Here is a 20,305-nt window from a genome sequence, read left to right on the forward strand (position 1 = left end):
TGCCATTAATGTCTCCTCTTTGTGTGTCTTTGCTCAGGCTGAAATCCTCAGTGTCCTCAGCCATCGTAACATCATTCAGTTTTATGGTGCAATAGTTGAACCTCCCAACTATGGAATCGTTACTGGTGAGTTGATTTTAAATTAAAAAAAGCATTCATACTGACACAGTGATATGTACAGTGCAGCGTGTCTCAACCATAAGTGGTTATACAACAGTGATCGTGGACTACATCAGAGGAAATATAGCAGCCGGATTTGTTTGTACCAGTCGCAGTTTGTTCAGTAGTGAATAGTGTGGAAGTTTCTATGGACACATTAGTGAGGGTAGAGGGTTTCAGAGGGTTCAGGAAGTGCACACATAGATGCAGTATTTCTGTGCCTTTTGGTGTTTTTGTCTGATTTAGAGGCTGTGAAAAAGAATGCAGCCTTAGCTGTGGATTGTAAACAGGCCCTCTGTGCCTGTGTTGGGATGACAAGTGTTTTCAAACTGCAGAATGATGTACATATACTGATCCTAGGGGTCTGTAGTCCAATTCCTTTGTTGAGGGGTCAATGTAAAGGTGTAGTGTGTAAGGATGCATTCACACCAGCCTTTCTTAATGGAACCCTAGTTCTTTTGAATGTGCATTTAAACTCTGTTGTTCACCAAAGAAGCAAACTCTGGTCCGCCTAAAACATAGGTCTCTTTTTGCTTGAAGTGAACCAAATGCAGGAAGTGGACTACAACATAGGGTAATGTGGTACCCAACTAAAACATATGTGCGTGTAGAATGATAGCTAGGAGAAATGGCTGAGCCCATTGTGGCAGCGCATATGTGTCGTATGTTTGCATGAAACAAAATAAAAAAGACTGATTATATGCAGCTCCATGTTTTGTTGCAGTTGTCCTGCATTAACCAACAGATGAGTGAGTTTTCTTGTTTATTGTTTGTCTTGTCTTCTCCTTGAGTAATTCTTGATGCAGCACCGCCTCAGGCGGGGAGGAGAATATGTTATTGAAAAGGTTTGGTTTGTTTAATGTGAAAGCAAATGCGTACCGGGTGAAACTCGGACCAACAGAGTCCCCAATTGAACCGAGTCTAGCAGACTACTAGGTGTGAAAACTACGTATATTGGATTTATGGTCTGGATTTATTTAGATTTTATGGCTGTATAATTGTCCAAAAATGTTCAATGAGTGTTCAATGAATATCTGGCAGTTAATCAAACATTTAGGAATTATGGTACTGAGAAGCTGACATCACAAACATGTGACGCGCTGATGAATATTGTCTGTGATTGGACGGTCGTTGTACAGGTTGCCGTAATGATAAGTATATAATGGGCGCAAGGCTCTATTTCTCTGCTTTCCAGTATCCATCCGTCTTCTACCACTTTATCTTCCACATGAGGGCTGCAGAGGTTGCTGTTCCAATCTCAGATGACATATGGTGAAAGGCGGTTCACACCCTTGACAGATCACCAGTCCATATTTTTTTTTATCACAAACGGTCTAGGTCGTTACGGTAATGAGAAGTAAACATGCCAAATCCTGTCAGCCATTCAGTCAGAAAAATAAGGTTTTTTGATTACCCTGACATGAGGAAGACCACAGGAAGTGGTCAAAACATGTCAGGGTAATCCAAAAACCTTATTTTTCTGAGTACAATGTCAAATGAATTCACACATTGTTGATAAAGCTTTTCAGCTCCCCACGGCTCTCTCTGTATTTCTCAGTGCCTCGGTGTTATGTTTTCATGTTGACCGGCGACACCCATAAAAAGTTTCAGAAGATGGTTTTACAGCTAAAAATAAACCCGGGCTTCACAATCATATATTTATCATGATCAAAATGTTGGCCTGTCACAAAAAGTGATTGTCTGATATTAAAAATTGTGCTCCGCCAACAGAACACAAAGCAAATCAAGCGCTCCCTAAACCATGGACTGACTACATGCCTGCATATGTCAATCACAGCCGTGCTGCTGTGAAAGGCAACTGTTTTGTTGTCAAGGAGCGGGTCGTTTGTCTTTATTTATCCAAGCAGAATCTAATTAGCACCAGATACATAAAAAAATCTTTATGGCCATCCTGCCAGTGCCATGTCAACATTCATCAGCTCAGTACTAAATTTCCTCTGTTAGTTGACATACAGCATCAGAGCGGGCATTTCTCTCCAACACCCAGAATCTAAAACCTGTTTGAGAGACCTGCTTGTTTCTGCTGATCTGTAGGAGTTCAACATCGTTAATATATAATCAATGAACTGACATTAATAATTGTTTTGAAAGTGAAGGTGGAGTTCACGTCAGAGTCATACTGTGTTATCTATGGAATGTGAATGAATGTGTTTGAGTTCAAAGTGCAGGAGCAGACATGATTGTAGTAAAGTGGAGATTATTGTGGCCGCATGTGCCCATATATAAAAACATGCTCCTAAATCCTCTTATCAGATGCCCCAGTGACTAAAATTGTTTTATGATTGTTAATTACACTCTTGTCTTGGTGGCTGTGCATGTTTACACCACTATGTTTGGATATGATTGGATTATTTTGCACAAACAGATGTTTCCTGCTGTGTTAGTTGTTATGACAGAGGCCATTAATATTTATTGAAGAACTTTGTCACATGTCTGCATAAAGGTCGATGTGCCTATTCTTACACATTTTATGCCTCCATGTTGGTAACAGCACTGTCCCATTCTTTTGGATATGAAATCTGAAGAACTCGGAAAACATAAAATGTTCTATGCTGATTTGGCACAAATGTCTATTGGACTCAAATTTTACTGATTTCGTGAGTGGTCAAAAGTCAAGGTTGGGGGAGGTTATGATTAATTCAATGTACCATTAACACCAGTAACATACACAGATAGAATTTCTTTCACATTTGGCACAAACAAGCATTTGGATACATTTTGAGGTGAAAGTTCAGAGATTAAATCCTCTGTCACCTTGATATTAAAATGTTTTTAGCCCAGGAATCCAAAGGAATGGCTTGAGAGAAACCTCGATTTGGCACAGACAGAGTCAATGACGCATTGCTTACAGTTGCGTGATCGAAGGCAAACATCACCGTAACCATACAAACAGACATTATGCTACAATTGACTGCATCTGCATATAACCGCAAGGTGGTAATACTCATTATAAATATTTTTATTTTTCAAATTTAATTTATAAAAGTGTGATCAAAGCACAAACTTTTTAAACCGGAATACCTGAACATTGTCAGTGTTTCAACAGTGTGTTTTCACTTTCACCCTGCTAAATAAACGAGCTCATCCTTGGCCACAAGAACAAAAAACAAGAAAGTGTTTGCGAGCCTCAAGGAGTTGTCTAACAGGATTTCAGTTATCTATTGTTGTTATCTCTCGCACTGTACTAATAATACACATAATGTCAAATACCTCAAGAGACACTGTTTCTTATGAGATGTTTTCCCAGCTCAGATTTTCATTGGGCTTTCCCAACACTTTGGTGTCTGATGACGACAATGCTGATGATGAAAAACACATTTCTTTACAGAGTATGCAAGCGGTGGTTCGTTGTATGATTATCTGTCCAGTGATGAGAGCGAGGACATAGACATGGGACAAATCATGACATGGGCTGCAGACATTGCCAGAGGTAAATGTGACAGTTATAAATCACCACACTCATGCATGAAGTTATTTATAATTTACTGTTGCATGTTCACAATGTACATAACAGTTAAAGTGCAACAAAGAGAGAAGCTAAAATTGTATTTTATTTTTTTTAGGTGATAATGAAGGAACTATTTTTAATTAATCTTCAGTGACACATTTTCTGTTCCATCACAAAACCTGTAGTTTAAGTAGTGTGAATCTTTTTTATCATACAAATAATGTAAGAAAAAGAGGATTTAAAGAAATGCATAAACATTATCCACTCTAAACAAGTTTCACTTTACTGAGTAGCATTTGGATACAGAAAATTGTGAAAAAGGAAGTTGGTTGTGTCTACATTTGACCACTATTTTGTCATCTGAATAGAAGTGGAATAGAGTTGAACGATTGATGTATTAAACCAAGAGTGTTAAAAGGAAGAAGACCTATGATTGAACCCTGACAGCTGCATGTGCCAGCGTCTTTAGCTACTGCACCTATTTCTACATGTCACGATTTATTTAATCTCATTTTATATAATATCAAAGCCTGAGGCCAGATTAATAAACATCATCATTATGATGATAGTGCAAAGCAATGCTCTAATTGTGCTGTGTGAGATTAAAATTCACAATTAAAGTCAGAAATGTTGTTGAGATTTTGTTTAGCTGTTCGCGTATTAAAAAGTTCAACAACTGATGTTTTACTGCTGGCTTCAGCTTTTTTTCATAACTTCACGAGTAAATACTTACCATGTGATTTAGTGTATTCAGGCTGACACAGGCAGTGCACTCTAGATGTGCTGTACTTCTATTAGTATATGTAAGCAATTCTTAGCAAGCAATATCATAATATTTATACTGAAAGCAGCACATGGTGTCCCTCGACTCTCCTTGAATCTGATGCTCTATGTCCCTTCTGTGACCTCCTCATGGATAATGAGCAGCTGAAGGATGCATTACTTTCCCATGTGATTCATAAGATTATTTGATTATAGACCAGTGGTTTTAGGTTTGAAGGACTGACAGGTGTTGATTTTTCCAGTATCTCCCTCTGAAAATAATCTCAATTTTTCTCCCCAGGGATGCACTACTTACATTCAGAGGCACCAGTAAAGGTGATTCACAGGGACCTGAAGTCCAGGAATGGTAAAAAAAAGAAAAAGTATTAGTTAGCATAGTTACCCATATCCACAACAATTCTCTATTAATTTTTTTTACATTAATGCTGGATATACATGTGTTCACTGACTTTTAAAACCTTATTTTCCCTTTTAGTTGTTTTATCAGCGGAAAAAGTTCTCAAGGTAGGATGTTTTGTATCTGTTGAACATTGGAACAGTAGTATGTTATCTACCTACTGTATACATATACAAGAAGACAGTAACTTAAGTTATTATGTACTGAGAATGTCCCTACTCTGCCTTATTGCTAAGACTAACAATATTTATAAAAAAGCTGTACATGTTGAAGCCTCTCCAGAGACATTCTAGTTACCTGCTGTATCATAAAGCCACTTAATATGAAAACCAGACATGATTAGTCTAATGAACACACACACACATAGTAGGAAAGCTATACTTATTGCATTTACAATTTACATTGACAACAGAAGGCAAGGAGTAGCAAAATCTTATTTTGCTGCACCTGTTTATGTTGATTTAGCTTTAGAATCACTTTGATTATGTTCTCATCTTCTTAGATTTGTGATTTTGGTGCATCGAAGTTCTTGACCCACACAACACACATGTCCTTGGTTGGCACGTTTCCCTGGATGGCTCCAGAAGTGATCCAGAGCCTGCCTGTGTCTGAGACTTGTGACACGTTTTCCTTTGGTGTGGTGAGTGAAGAGGAGGAGGTTTTACACGCAATAAATAACTCTGATGCAGTGTTTATTTGAACTGCGACGTCTGTAATCGAACTTGATTTTTTAACCCTTAATCAAGGTTATACATCTTAATATGTGCATTCTGATCTTTAATAAAAGGAATATATATATAATTATACTAACCCAGTAACAGAGAGAAGAGTCACTTACCGTTTAACACTTACTTTTTATGTGGTGATTGTCGAGAAGTTAATTACAGGTTTTGTGTCCTGGCCTGAACTGAATGGAATGCTGTTTTTTGAACATATTATTTTCTGTGCCATAGAAAATCGAATGACATGTGCCAAGTGTAAATGTGCTAATTATTGAAGATGACACTCACACAAGATGTTGAGTCACACCATAAGCCACAAAAACAATTATAAATATGGAAACCAGAGTATTTTTTTATGTATGCATTTTTCTTTCCTTAAGTGGAAAGTAGCAGTGATGTTGACCTTTGGGACAGTCTCCAAGACATTTACTGTGACTTTTATTCGTGAAAGTTGTTGAGTGCTTGTTGAGTGCCCCCCCCAGCGTAACCCCACATTTAAACAAGAATAAATTGAAGAGTAAAATGTATACAAATCACAGGGGCTGCTTTTTATTCCAGAGATGGCACATGACTCTGACAGACTTGGACATGCTTAAGAGGAATATATATGATGAAAATACATATACTGTATATAATGAGAGGCAGCTGCAATGTGCAGAAATGAAAAAATAAGACTCACATGTACGGTAAAATCTATTAGTGTATGAAAAATGGCTCTTTTTCGCTTTTTTTAAAATCTTATTTTTGATGCAATGTAGTTATTCCTGCCTTTAAATAGAAGTCAAATTTTTGTTTTTTTGTGCAGTACATGACAGCATATATATTATCCATTTTCTTCTGTTTTATCCTCCACATGAGGGTCACAGAGCGAGCTGGAGCCAATAAATAGATGATATTAACAGTCAAAACATGCAGTACAGCTACAGCATAATGTATGTGTTCTCTTTTACAATACTGTATATGTTTACTAATGCTGGCCCTTAATTTCTGTGACAGGTGCTTTGGGAGATGCTTACTCGTGAGATTCCCTTCAAAGGCTTGGAAGGTTTACAAGTGGCTTGGCTTGTGGTGGAGAAAAATGAGGTATGATTAAATGCTTATATTCATATAAAAAATGTGTAATACTGAAAATCTGGAATTATTGTCTTTATAAATGAAGCCTCTGTAAGACTGAGTCACTATTTATATCCCATCAGTCTATGCTGGAATTACTTTGTATTGTATATTTTTATGTACCTTAATATAGGGCTCCATCTAATAAATATTTTCACAATCTGTCCGTTATTTTTGGAATGAATCAATTGGTTGTTTGGGGCATAAAATGTCAGAAAATAATGAAAAATGTTGACCCAAACTTCGATATGATGATGTTTTCAAATGTCGTGTTCCCCAAACCAAAAGTATCCGGTTGGTGATTAATTTACTAATCACTTAATAACTGATTAATTGTTGCAGGGTTAATGTAATTGATTTGTCTGCTTCTTCACTTTGTTGTGATGAAGAAATGTGCATCCATCTGCCTTATCCGGATGGCTGCACATTTGTGAGTCTAGTTCTTTTTACTGTTAAAAGAATTTGTTGTTGTTTTTTTGTCTCACCAGTGACACAGTGTACTTGCTAATTGTGTAAATAGTTTGGTTTCTCTTTCTGTATATAAAATATTGTAAGGTCTAAGCCATTGGTTCTCAAATGATCCAGCCTTGGCACCCACATATTTCCTTAGTCATTAAGTCGCGACCCAAAATTCTTCCCCACTCAAATTAACTTCACAAAAATAGTGCAGCAATTCACAATGCATTCACGCACTGTCAAAATTAAAAATGAGTGGGGGTAGTGCAACAAAAGGGTTCATTAGGCTAAAACCAAATGACTTGTTTTGTCATTCTGCCATTTTTACAAATGCTCGACTGCACACTGCAACTGAGATGATCAAAATTCTCACAACATACCATTTGAGACTGGTGTAGGCCTAACTATGTTAAGTGCCTTTAGATAATGTATTGTATATCGTAACACAGTGTTATACATATTAAAATTAATTTTATTTGATGTAGGCAAATCTAACTAACTGGTAACTTAAACCAGGTTCCAAGTGGACAATACTCGCTGTCAGTCACACTGGTGTCCATTCCAATGTGCTGTACTTTGTCATCTATTTTTCTCTAAAGTGGAACATAATTTACAAATTTGATTTTATCTTCTATTGAAGAAGATACAAAACTAGCAATTGAGACCACTAACTCCTCAGGAAAATGTTTGGGCTCTTATTACCGCACTGGCTGTTCTATATACTCTCACTTCCTGATTGGCCTCAGAACTGACCCAGAGGACTATGTCCATATTTTATATATAGTCTAATGCTTTCATTTCACATTACCAGACAGATTTGAGTGAAGTGAATAAGCATATTTTCCAAAATGTTTACCTTATAATCTAAACCCTGATGTCATGGTGTGTGTTTCAGAGGTTAACCATTCCTAGTGCCTGTCCTGACAGCTTCGCTAAGCTCATGAGAAGCTGCTGGGCGACAGAGCCAAAAGTAAGTTATCCACAAAGTTACGTAAATATGAATGTATACGTGTGTTCATGAATCACATAAAGAATAACTGTTTTTATGTTCATTCAGGCAAGGCCGATATTCAAACAGATCATCTATACTTTGGAGTCCATGTCTAATGACAGCCAACTTCCTCAACAGTGCAACACTTTCCTTCACAACAAGGCTGAATGGAGGTAATGTGCTCATCCATTCTCCAGCCCCAGTAAATATATTTATAACTCTCCCTTTTCCACCAATATACTGCCTCAGCCTAAGGAAATGTGCAACTGTTTTCAAAGAATGATGTGGAAATGTAGCTGATGGGTGCCATGAAACACAAAAAGGACTTGAGATTGTGCATATAGATCTTTAATAATTACACTGATGGCTACATAAAGGCATGAAAACCTCCAAAGAATCATCCATCTGGATATACTTCCTCTCTTTACCCATAAGGCCCTAAAATAATCACCATCTTTTTCAAGTAGAAGTGTTTAATTAGCCTGTATGAGCAGCTGGAGGTTTGGTGATGTTCAGCACAGCCTGAGTCTCAGCTGTTACTTTATTCTCTGTCCGCCTCTCTGTGGGGTTTGTCTGTGCTCTGAGGTTTTTCCTCAGAAGTTGTGCTGGTGTTATTGTGTCCGGGCAGCCATCTGCAGGTGGAGCAGGTTGGAATGAATGTCAGTGATGGAAAACAGCAACAGAAAATGTTTGACCCAGTTACTGTGAAAGTGAAAGGAGAATCTTTTGTTTGATTGCAACAGAGGAATGTTAGAGATGTTTATTATGTTTAGTGCACAGGTGGCTGATATAGGCTGAGAAATAGACTTTTTAAAATGCAGGTAACAGTTTTTGGATCAGTGCCTGTTTCTCACTGGACGTCAGCTCATTGGACACTAGATGAAAGAATGACTGTGAGGTTAAAGTGCTCACATTGTTTCATGCTTGAATGGTTTTCAGATCCATACTGGCTGCTCACTGAGGGATTTGTAGCCTGTTTTTATGTGTGGCAGTGTGTAGAATAAATAGAAAGTGTAAAAAAAAGAGACAAAAAGAGGCTCATTTGATCTCTTTGTTGCTGTCCGATATAATGATAATAATACATTTCTATTTATATAGCACAAAAGTGCTTAACAGTCCAATCAAATATTACAAGGCATCTTGCCTGGTAATGCAAGGAAAGAGAGAAGCCCACGGGACAGAAAAAAAGAGAGGAGTAACAAGTAACAAGAGATGAGAGAAAGAGACAACAAATCAATAATCAAACAATACAACAAGCCTGTTTAAACAAAGCCAAGAGAAAGAGGAACATGACACAAATAACAAGAACAAAACAATACAACAATGAAATAGGCAAGTAGGTCAGACTAAGCCTCCACAATAAAACCGAAGAGGTAAAAATGGCACAAGAAAAGATGGGGGACAGATAAGATGTTGGGGACAAGAGAGGAGGAGAGAAGGCGTGAGAGGACAGAGACGGGGGAGAGAAAGATCATAGAACAGAAAAAGTTTTTTGAATTGCTGAAAGGTCTGGGCAGCTCTCGAGCTGCCACAGAAAAGGCTTTATCGCCCCTGATCTTTAGCCGTGATCTTGGCATGTGCAAGAGCAGCTGATCAGCTGACCTCAGAGCTCTGCTTGGAGTGATTGGCTTCAAGAGCTGTCAGGTAAGCAGGTAGAAGGCCATTAAGGCATTTAAAAAAGCAAGTAATAACACTTTAAAATGGATCCTAAAATAGACGGGGAGCCAGTGTAAGGAGCACAGAACAGGAATGATTGAAGTAGATTAAATTGCCTTTCTTTTCCAATCTGACGCTTGGTTTGAACTTCAGCAGGTTTTCTTGAGCATGCCTACATGCAAAACATGCATTTAGTTGCTTCTATGCGTTATTTGCATTGAGTTTTACATGTTCACCTAATAAAGTTAGCATAAACGGAGCCCAACCCAACCTTGATGAAGATGAAGAATGAAGTTATATTTATTTCCTTATCCTCCAAATATCTTTTAAAACAAATAATTTATCATGAGTTTGTATGTATTGGAAAGAGCAGAAGCACATTTCTGAGATGGAGAAAAGAGTGTAGGATGCAGTGTAATGTGAAACTGAGTGAGTTTATCAATGTGGGAGGCAAGAAAACTGATTACTTAGGAAGTCGAGTATGAGTGGAAATTGTTGGAGGTTGTAAGCATCAGGGTGGAGTAAGGATTTGCCTTCCTGTTTGAGCAGCATGTATTTATAAAAATATGCTTTTTGAGGCTGAAGCTCAGCATGTGTTCAACAGCACAATGTGCAGCCCCACCTGCTGGGCAAAAAAAAACTTGATGCAGTGTTACATTAGCATGAGACAGACACAGTTTAATGAACTCAAGGGCAACAGTTATCTGCTTACATAAGAGTTTGATTTGTTTTTTTTGTTTTTAAGATTTGTAACTTCAGACTGTATCTAACTGTGTCACATGTCTGGGGATATTACGCAAAAAAACAAAGCTAAAAATGAACTGATTATAAGAAGAACTCTTCTTAGAAAATGACTGCGGGTTTTTCCATATTTCATACCCACAATAACTTCATCTGAAATTCGTGAAAAATCTGGAAATCTCAGTGATGCCACATAATTACTTTTAATTGATTGATGCAGCCATTAAAAATAACTGCATTCTGTACACCATATATTTATACTGTATATGAAAAAAAATCAAATAGTTGATTAACAACATTAATGGGTGATGGGTAATATGTGCTTTGGAAAAGTGGAATGGTACATGGCTTGTAATGGGAGGGTTGCTGGTTTCAACCCTGGGACAGATCAGGGACTGAGATGCCCAACCCCATTGCCCCCATAGTGCAGATATTTGCTGCCCATTGGTTTGTGTGTGTTTACTACTGGTATATAATAAAGGATAGTACAATTCACTACATTGGTGTGTGTGCAAATATCGGAAATTCGATTTCTATATATTTGTTTAAAATAAATTGTGGCCTGCTACTGAAAATTGATGGTGGAAGTGCACCAAAAGTGTATGTGACATTGTGTTTGTGAAAATGCACTTGGGGCACAGACTGAGCAAGGAAGCTGGGAGGTACAGAGAGACAGAATCAGCTCTGGTGTTTTCTGTTGTATACTGCAGGTGTGAGATTGAAGCTACACTTGAGAGACTTAAGAAACTGGAGCGAGACCTGAGCACTAAAGAACAGGAGCTGAAGGAGCGAGAGCGGCGGCTGAAGATGTGGGAGCGCAAACTCATTGAACAGTCCAACAGCCCGGTGAGTTCCTCACTAGCCTCTCTTCACCTTGGTTTGTGTTGAAAAGTCAAAAAGTGGTCAAAGCAGTGTCACCATGTTCACATGTTCTGGTCTCCTCACTCACATTAAGAGCAGGACAGAATTGCCCTGATGTTTCTGCGGGCTGAAGTGAAAATGGGAAGGCAGTGAAATGAAATTAAAAGGCGTGGAATGAGGAGGGGGAGGCACATTATGAGAACATAATGGGTCACAGACACCACTGGCACTTCTGCATGTACAGTATATACAGTGTAGTGCATGGTAGCTGATTTGCACCATGATGCACAGAATGAAAGCTACAGCCCAAGAATAAGTATCGGATTGTGAGCATCTAGTTTCTTCATGGTTTGATAGCAAAAGGTTGATCTGCAACATCACATACATCCCTTACAATATAGACTGTAATATAATGGATTACAGTTAGAAAGCAGTAAAATGTCAATGCAGATGAAACTTAAATTGAGTAAAACCAACAGATGTTTACTTTTGGTTGAAAATACACAACTATTTTTGATCAAAATATTTGTAAATATTAGCATTTCTGTCAGTGGTACTCCACTGACCCTGTTCTGTTGATCTGTCTTTTTCCTGGTGTATGTCCAAATCTCAAACTGCCTGGTGTACAGTTATATTGGTCAGCCAATAACACAAAGTGTCTATAGGTGGGATTTGAAATAGCAAGGAAAAACATCCTGTGTTTCCTTTCATGTTGTTGCCCACCTTTACTCGACTCCTCTGCTCTCTTAACTTTCCCTTTACCAACTTGTTTTCCAAATCACATCTTGTGTTGACCTTGCAATTGTCCACTTTTCTTTATTTACACTTTTTGTGAATTGAAACTGACAACTTCCTTTATTTTCCTTCCTTTTCTTTTCTGCCCCTTCTTTTGTTTTCCCTCCCTCTGTCTCTGTTACCCTTCTGTCCCTGCTCTGTACTTGTCTCTCCCTTTCAGCTCTGCTTGCCTGTTGCAAAAAAGATAAGCGCTAAGTCTTTCTATCAGTCAAAGACGGAGGAAACAAACAGGTCTCAGGTGATGTGCAAGATCAAAACCTTGAGTAATGAGGGGGTGAACCTGCAGTCTGCAGTGAAAGGCTTTAAGGACATGTTTTCCTTGGACTTCGGCTGGCCTGTCCTGCCCTCTGGCATACAGGTCAACATGCAGGCCAAACAGAACTCCTCCAAGTCGAGCTGTGTCAGAGAAGGACAAAAGATCAACATGACCCTGGGTGCTGGACGCTTCACTTGGTCAAACAATAATGAATAAAGCTCTGCCTCTCCCTCACTACATTATTAGCATTGTGGAAGCATCATCTCTTCAATTAAGGATGGCATGATACCGCTTTTTTGTGTCTTATTTGATACCAAAATGATCAGCCTCGAGTATCTGCAGACACCAGTCCTATACTGTTGTTTTTACATCTTTTAAACTACTAAGCCGTTAACACCATGTTTGTGCTGATGCATTTGTCACTGAGGCATAAACATTTAAAGCCATTTAAAAATAAAATAATGTTCCAACTGCATAACACAAATGCTGCCCTTTTAAGAAACAAATACATTTCTCATATCTTGACCAATACAGTATTGTATGAAGTTATGTCCAAACTCATACCTCAGCGTAGCACCGAGGTATATTATAGAATATGTTTGAAACCTTCCACCTATGTATATTGTGGATGTCATTTACCGTATGCCTAATGTACTGGTTGTATAGAGCCGTGCTGTGAAGAAAGAGCCACACGAGCCAGTTGCTTAGAGAAGGCCCGGCTTTTATGATGAAGTGACATTTTGCTGACATTAAGATTGGCCAATTTGTTCTGGATGTGGTGGAGTGCAGTTGTTGACATGCACTCTCTTACCAGGATGAGAAAGTAGGTGTTTTTTTCCTCCGACTGACCTCAGTTCAAAACAGCAGGAGAGGGACTGCACTGTGCAACTGTCAGTTTCATTTTCTTATTTTCACATTTTACTTTTTTTGAAACAGACTCTGTCCTCAGGCTACACAGGACATGACAAATATACATTTGAAATTATTTATAACAATGACAATGTTTCTGCATTAGTCAGATATTTCCGTCTATACCAAAGAGCACTATTCAATTTAACACCCTATAGAGAGTTTTTATAAACAGTAAAATACTATACGTCTGACTGAATGCTAGCCTCGAGAGTTTACAGTAGAGCACATTGCATCAGCATTCGTGCTCAGTACGTATTATGCTTCGTCTGGGGAAAGGAGATGCTTCCATGAGCGCAACCCATTAATTTGTCCCCTTCACTTGTTATCATCAGTCAGTCTCTTGAGGATGTAATCCTCTGTACTCCTGTGTTGTTGCTTGTTACCTCGCTGCCATGAGCTAACGTTACTATTCAGACATCGCCTGCACTCGTAGGCCATCAGGCCGTAGACGTGTAATTAACACAGACTTTCACCAATATTTACATTTCCTTGTGTGAAATCCAGCTGCTCGAGGCTTACACACACACACACACACACACACACACACACACACACACACACACACACACACACACACATACACACACACTTACAGCGTCATGATATTATTTGTTTTCCTGCATCCTTCATTAATTTGTCAATAAATCATTTTTCTTCCACTTTCCTTTGTTGTCAATTATTGGTTTCATTACTGACCCAGGGTTACCACGAGCTCTTGAAATCCTTCATTGTTTTCCTGATTTGAGAAAATAGATTAGAGAAAATGAGAATAGCCTGTGCCACTCTTTGTGTGTCTCTACTGTTCTGTTCTTTCACTCCAAAATATCTAATGTCAATTTGCACAATATGTTCTGTAGTTTTTATTTTAAAAACACCTTTAAACTCGATTTTTGACATGGATTCAATCTTGAATTTGAGGGACATGGGGCCTGAGGTGTCATTGAAAAGTCCTTGAATGTGATGTTTAAGTGTGCGAGGGAACCCTGGGTTATTACCAATGTGAAGAGAAGGAGGTGTTTTTAGAAGATAAATGTTTTTTGTGTGATTCACACTGGGACTTCCAGTGTTTATGGCCCAGTTACCCTTTATCCATTAGTCCACATGGGGGCAGAATTGTGTGTGGACTAAGCCAAATTCCACGTCTGACATGTCTCAGTTTTCTTCTGAACTGCAGCCGTGAAGGAGGAGGAAATGCTGCAGGGCTGAGGCGTTTTATGAGGTGCTGCGCTGCACTGAAATGTATGGCAATGACTTTCTATTGAGACTAACATTCAGTGCATATAGTCTGAGCTGCTCTCATATATTGCAGGAAGAGGACAGTGAATGGGTGATTACTCATTCATTTAATCGTTTTTCCTGCAATTTTCCTTTGCATTATTTCCGTCTTTACACACCAGTCTTGTGATTTCAGTGATGGAATCTTTATTTTGCCTGGCAGATTACTTTCTGCCTGGTTACATTTAATGAGAAATAAATAAGTTATCATTCAGAGAGATAACTATAGATCAGTTAGGTGGACTTTTCAGTTTAGTATAGTATTTAGTATTAGAAGTATTTAATCATATTTCATATTTTCTGAAGATAAGTGATGCTTTTAAGGTTATATGTCATAAACACATGCACGATATTTGCATCCACCCATATCCTATTGCAGTTATATGTATTTGGTTTGTTTTTTCTGTAGCTGCTGCCCACCCTTGACATCTTTGGCTGGACTGAGGAGCATGTGGTCAGTATTGGTCTATTGTTTTGTAAATATTAAATTCACGTCTCTGTATCACTGTGATTTAAAACTAATCTGTGACCATTATTTATTTATCATTTAGTATTTCTGGATGCAGCAAATCTTTTGTGCAGGTTTGTTCATTTGCTTTGTAATGTTCTACTCTGAAAAATAAAATAATATTTCATATGTGCACTGTTGTTGAAACACTGGTTGTTTTTATTGCCTGTCTCAGAGGAAGGGAAGTGTGACATGCAGCTATACGCTGACCTGTTCAAAGAAAATCACATTACTGGAAAGAGGTTGCTGCTGCTCACAGAAAACGACATGCGGGACATGGGGGTCAAGTCCAAAGGTCATATCATACACCTTAAGGCAAGGCACAGTTAACCATTAACCACCACTGTCAAATTATTTTTTTAACCTGTATATGATTTGCAAAGTTCCGACTGTGCTCGTTGAATCAAAGAAAATATTACTTTTTTTTTCTTTTGTAGGAGGAAATCGAAAAGCTGACTCATGACTACCTTGGATTCGTCCACTTTCCACCACTATTTAAGGTGCAGAGTTTCTTCTTCTTTTTGTCTTCCTTAAAACTTTTATTTTTATAAGCCTTATTACCCAATATTTTCTATTGTATCACATTACTCTATCCTTATTCTTCTTAATATTGCTATAAACGTGTATATACTGTATATATTTTTAACCTTATCCTCAAATCCTGTAACATATTTATTTACTTATTTATCTTTGAGACTTACATCTTTATTCTCCTTTCGTCTCTTTTAACATCATCTTTTAAAACTTTTATTTCCTTTTGTCCCCTCGTTTTTAATAATTAACCCTAAGTGCATCAGGTGACAGTTTCTGTTTTAAAGTGCATATTTCAGCGTGCGCCTTTTCCTTATAGGATGAGCTGGAAAAGGAGGTGTTTAAAAATAAAACTGTAAACCTGGAGCTGGTGTTCGGATATCACTGGAGATCAGGAACTGGTCCATCTGTGAGTCTGCACATACACACTGACTGCATCAACATGCACTGCATCTGTGAAAGGCAAAATACGCATTCACTTTCAACAGGGTTGCTATTAAATGTTAACATTTTGAATACATTTGCGAATAATCACTGCTTTGTAAATAGATGTGAAGAAAACAAATTATTGATTTGTCCTCCTTTTTGTGAAGCTGTTTGTTCTGTGGAATCCGTGATGAAGGATATTAAACTGACCACTGCAGGCATCACTACACAAGTATAAAACCAGACAAACAAACATTTCATTCTCAGCCATGTAACGCATCCACCACAACTTGCTCACAGCCCTTTGTTAGTGTCTCAAACTGTGGAGAAAGGGTGGCTCTTCACTTGCTGTTTGAATCTAATCAAAAATAGCCCATTTAGCCAGAAGTCATTTTCTTTTTAAAAGGCAAACGTTATTTAATCTTTCAGCTGTTCATTGTCCCATCATAAATAGTCCTCTTTCAGTGTGTTCGGCAGGGCTGAAACGAGCCTGCTAATTGCCTCCCATTTCTTCTGACATGTGGTGGTTTAGTGGGTAGAAAACACAGCAGGGAGAAGGAAACAGGAGGTTGAGAAAATGAGAGCTAATTATTTTCCCCTGCCTGGTGTCAGGTTCTGTGTCAGCCTTGTTTTTACAAACTGGAAGGTTTTTGCACTAAATAAAACAAACCAGCACTGCATTTTTTTTTTCTTTGCCCCTCTTTGCTGGCGATGTCATGGAAGCAGCTGCACTTCTCAAAGACAAAATGAGGGCCTGCGATTGTGTGGCCACCATCTGACAGCCACTGAGGGTCCCCTACTAATGAGGATATCACCGTGCAGCCAAGTGAAAGGTGCTGAATTATGTATGAGTTGTCATTAGACACACTCGGGTCCTAGGCATCATTACCAGACATTGTTTCTGTTGGAGTGATTAGACTAGCATGGACCTGGGAGCCCCAGTGCGACTGTCCAGGGCCGACACCAGGCCAGCGCGGGGCCAGTGGTGTGTTTCTGAGCCAGAGGCTTCCTGAAGCTTCGTCTTTTGAGCCATTGCCAGTCCCCAGGGACGATGCAGGAGAGGGCGAAGGCTCCTCAGACGAGTGTGTTGGTGCCACTCCTCTGATGTCTTTCTCTGTGATCACTACACAATGGATTGGCCTGTGCCGTGAACCCTGGGTGGTTAAGCAGTGACCTGTGGCTTTGCAGACGGCTTTCGGGGGATTGTCAAAATCATTACTGCTTCGTCAGCTTTGGTTATGCAGGAGAAGAGGAATGGGGGAATTGTTCCGATTTATGCCTCCTAGAAAGGATTTGATGTGTGCAGCATGTAGCAACTCGCCCTTAAAAAACCCATCTCTCGTACCAAAAAATGGATTGTTGACCCGATGAGATTACTAAATAAATACACATCAAATATTTAACAAGGAATATTAGTATAAGTAAAATGAATTGCTACTTTTGTTTATTTGTTTCTTTCTCTGCGTAAAAAAAAAACACTGTTGTTTTCTCAAGAAAAATAAATTAATATTCAATACAAATTCTATTTAAAATAACAACTAGTCATATATAGAGACTATATATACACATACATATATATTTCTATGACCTGTTAAATGTCTTTACATTATAATGTCTCCTTCACAGTGTCAATTTCAGGCTCTGTTAACTTGCCACTGCCAGTAAACTACCTCTAGGCTGTGCTGTTGGTTTGTGTACACGAGTTACCAAGTTCTCCACACACAGTGGTGCAGTTATTCACTTTTCCGTGTAATCCGTTGTTGTTTTTCTGAAATCACCAGTTTCCACATAATGTCTCCTTTCTTTTAAGGACTGCAAATGGAAAATGTACATGGAACTTGATGGAGATGACGTCGCAGTCACCTACATCAAAGACGTGATCTTTAATGCCAACCAACAGGATGTGGAAGTCCTGCGGATGACTAAGGTGTCGTCAGAAAATGATTTACCCCTTCTCTTTTAATCAGTGTTTCGCCAGTTTTGTCTGATTTTACACACAGGATTGTTGTAGAAGTTCCTAATAAAATATAATGTTATTCCAATGCAGCCACCGTTTGTGATGGACAAATGGATTGTTGGAATAAAACAAAACCAGAAAGTGGACTACATAGTCAATTACGAAGTGAGTCAATTTATCTGAAGCTCACAAACCAATATAAATCTACCTATCAGCATGTGAAGTAGATTTCTCAAATTTATAACCATAATCTTACCTTTTTATGTCACACTACAGAGTGATGTCAAGTCACCAAGGTGTACCCGACACAGCTGCCCGGTGACATGGAGTCTCAGTGGTGGACAAGACGAAATAAAGAACGTGGAGCTGGTTATCGAGAGAGCACCAGTTAACATCGATTGGAACCTCAAGGACAAGTCATGCTCTGGTAATTCACGTCTTTGTTGACTGTCAACAGTTTTCACTGTATGGGAAAATAAATTCTCCATAGATTAAGGTCCTTTTATGTACATAGCACTTTAAATGTTGTTTGTGTTGTTCAATTCAGAGTTTTTAAGATAAAAATCTAATAGAAATGGCCAAAACCTTTTCACGGTGAAAACATATTAAGTATAAGTATGTGCTGTGTAACAATTAGGGAAAAAGACAGAAAGGCATCATTATTGTAAAAAAAAGGAATAAAAAATGATGCAAAATACTTTCAACCTAACTAATAATTCAAGATGAGATTTCATCAAGATTAGTAGTTCATGTGTTAGAAGAAATTAAGACTAAGATGAGTAGAAGCTGTGCACATATTTTCACTAAGAACTGTCCTCTTTTTTTCAGATATTGATCCTGCGTGGATGCACGACGTCAGGTTAAAGCAGATGATGGCCCACAAATCCCCGACGCGGGCTCCTCCTCAGACTGCCTTCACCAGCTCTGAAGCTCGAACACTGCCTCAGTTTCTGTCTGCACACGAACGCCACGAGTTCTCTTATGCTGCAGCTGTGCGTCGCTCTCCAAACCACCTCCATGTGTCTCCCTGGAATGACTCACGCAGCAGCTCGCCAACTGCGGGCATGTCGTCCAAACTGTCACAGCTCCATTTAGGTTCAAAGGGCAGCAGTCCCTCAAGCACCACGTCAGAAAGCGCCTCAGAAAGGGACCGAGAGCGCCCGCACAGTGCTAGTGCACTGCATGACCATCGCAGAAACTGCTACTTTGGCAACACATCAACTGTGGGAGTGGGACAAGGAAGGGGGCAAGCATGGACCAATAGCAGAGGTTATGCTCATAATAAAACCAGCAAAACCCCCCGACAGCCAGGGAGGCCACGCTCCAACAGTTACGGCGCTACATCCATGATTCCAGGTATATTGTCTGTGACAGGAAACCCCAGTGAGGATAAAGAAGGGGCCAAAGCCAGCGACGGAGGGTGGATCAAAGTGGAGCGGCAGAAAAGATTACCACGTCAGGACAATAAACAAGCCAGAGGTCGACAGAGGAGAGGTGGCAGGGGAGGGCGTGGTGCTGGTGGGAGAACTTAATGTGGGTCACACGTGTACTGACACCTTCTTGTTCGCTAAACATGTCATGCACTGAAATGTTTTTGCCTATGAATTCATACATGCTCATACTGATCAAACTGAGGCTTATGATATACATAAGTTGCTCTTTTATGGTTAATATAATGAGCTTCATTTTAAGTCAAGTTTCTTACATGTAACTACATAAAGTGTTTTAATACCTCGACACAAGGATAAATAAAATTTTCCTTCTCATTTTGACCAAACCCTTTTTCCTGGTTTTCCTTTTCATTGTGTTTCATTCAGTAGAGTGCATTTGGCACTGGGTATATGACAGGATGTGCTGATCCAGCTGTTTGGACATAGCTGTGAATGAACATTTTTTATCTGATCTTGTAGATCTCTTTTAAGTCCACTTACTGTTCTTAACAAAAACAAACAACATGTTGTCAATTGACTTTTTGGTCATTTATCACGGGAATGTTACACCCTATAAACCACTAAAATATAACTCATCCATTCATTCATTCATTCATTCATTCATTCCTCCTGAAATATTAATATGTTTGCCTGAGTAAAATCTACTGATTCCACTTTGATGTTTTCATCTACTTTTTCAGGAAGTCTCATATTTTCACTTGTTGGACAGGATTCAACATTTTACCCGCCTTGTATGCAAATTGACAACTACAAATTCGCGCCACGGAACAGGAACATGGAAGACTCATAAACGCAGCTGCACATTAATTAATTCATTTATCAAGTTTGATCGCTTAAAAAACTCTTC

At 38.8% G+C, this 20,305-nt stretch overlaps 1 protein-coding gene across 1 annotated transcript; it reads left to right on the forward strand.

Moving 5' to 3' along the window:
* Positions 1-22: 22 nt before the first annotated feature.
* Positions 23-19,784, forward strand: map3k20a (mitogen-activated protein kinase kinase kinase 20a; the record flags this gene model as incomplete). Its single annotated transcript, XM_058623115.1, has 18 exons — positions 23-125; positions 3,508-3,609; positions 4,691-4,756; positions 4,886-4,914; positions 5,310-5,447; positions 6,526-6,612; positions 7,994-8,068; positions 8,156-8,262; positions 11,197-11,332; positions 14,995-15,039; positions 15,137-15,167; positions 15,269-15,408; positions 15,531-15,593; positions 15,944-16,033; positions 17,861-17,977; positions 18,098-18,172; positions 18,284-18,434; positions 18,836-19,784. Coding segments are annotated over 18 exons (2,259 nt in total), but the record flags the coding sequence as incomplete, so codon positions are not given.
* Between the last annotated feature and the right edge of the window lie 521 nt (positions 19,785-20,305).

This window comes from Solea solea, chromosome 2, assembly GCF_958295425.1.
Source record: "Solea solea chromosome 2, fSolSol10.1, whole genome shotgun sequence".
In the NCBI taxonomy this organism is placed as follows: Eukaryota; Metazoa; Chordata; class Actinopteri; order Pleuronectiformes; family Soleidae; genus Solea; species Solea solea.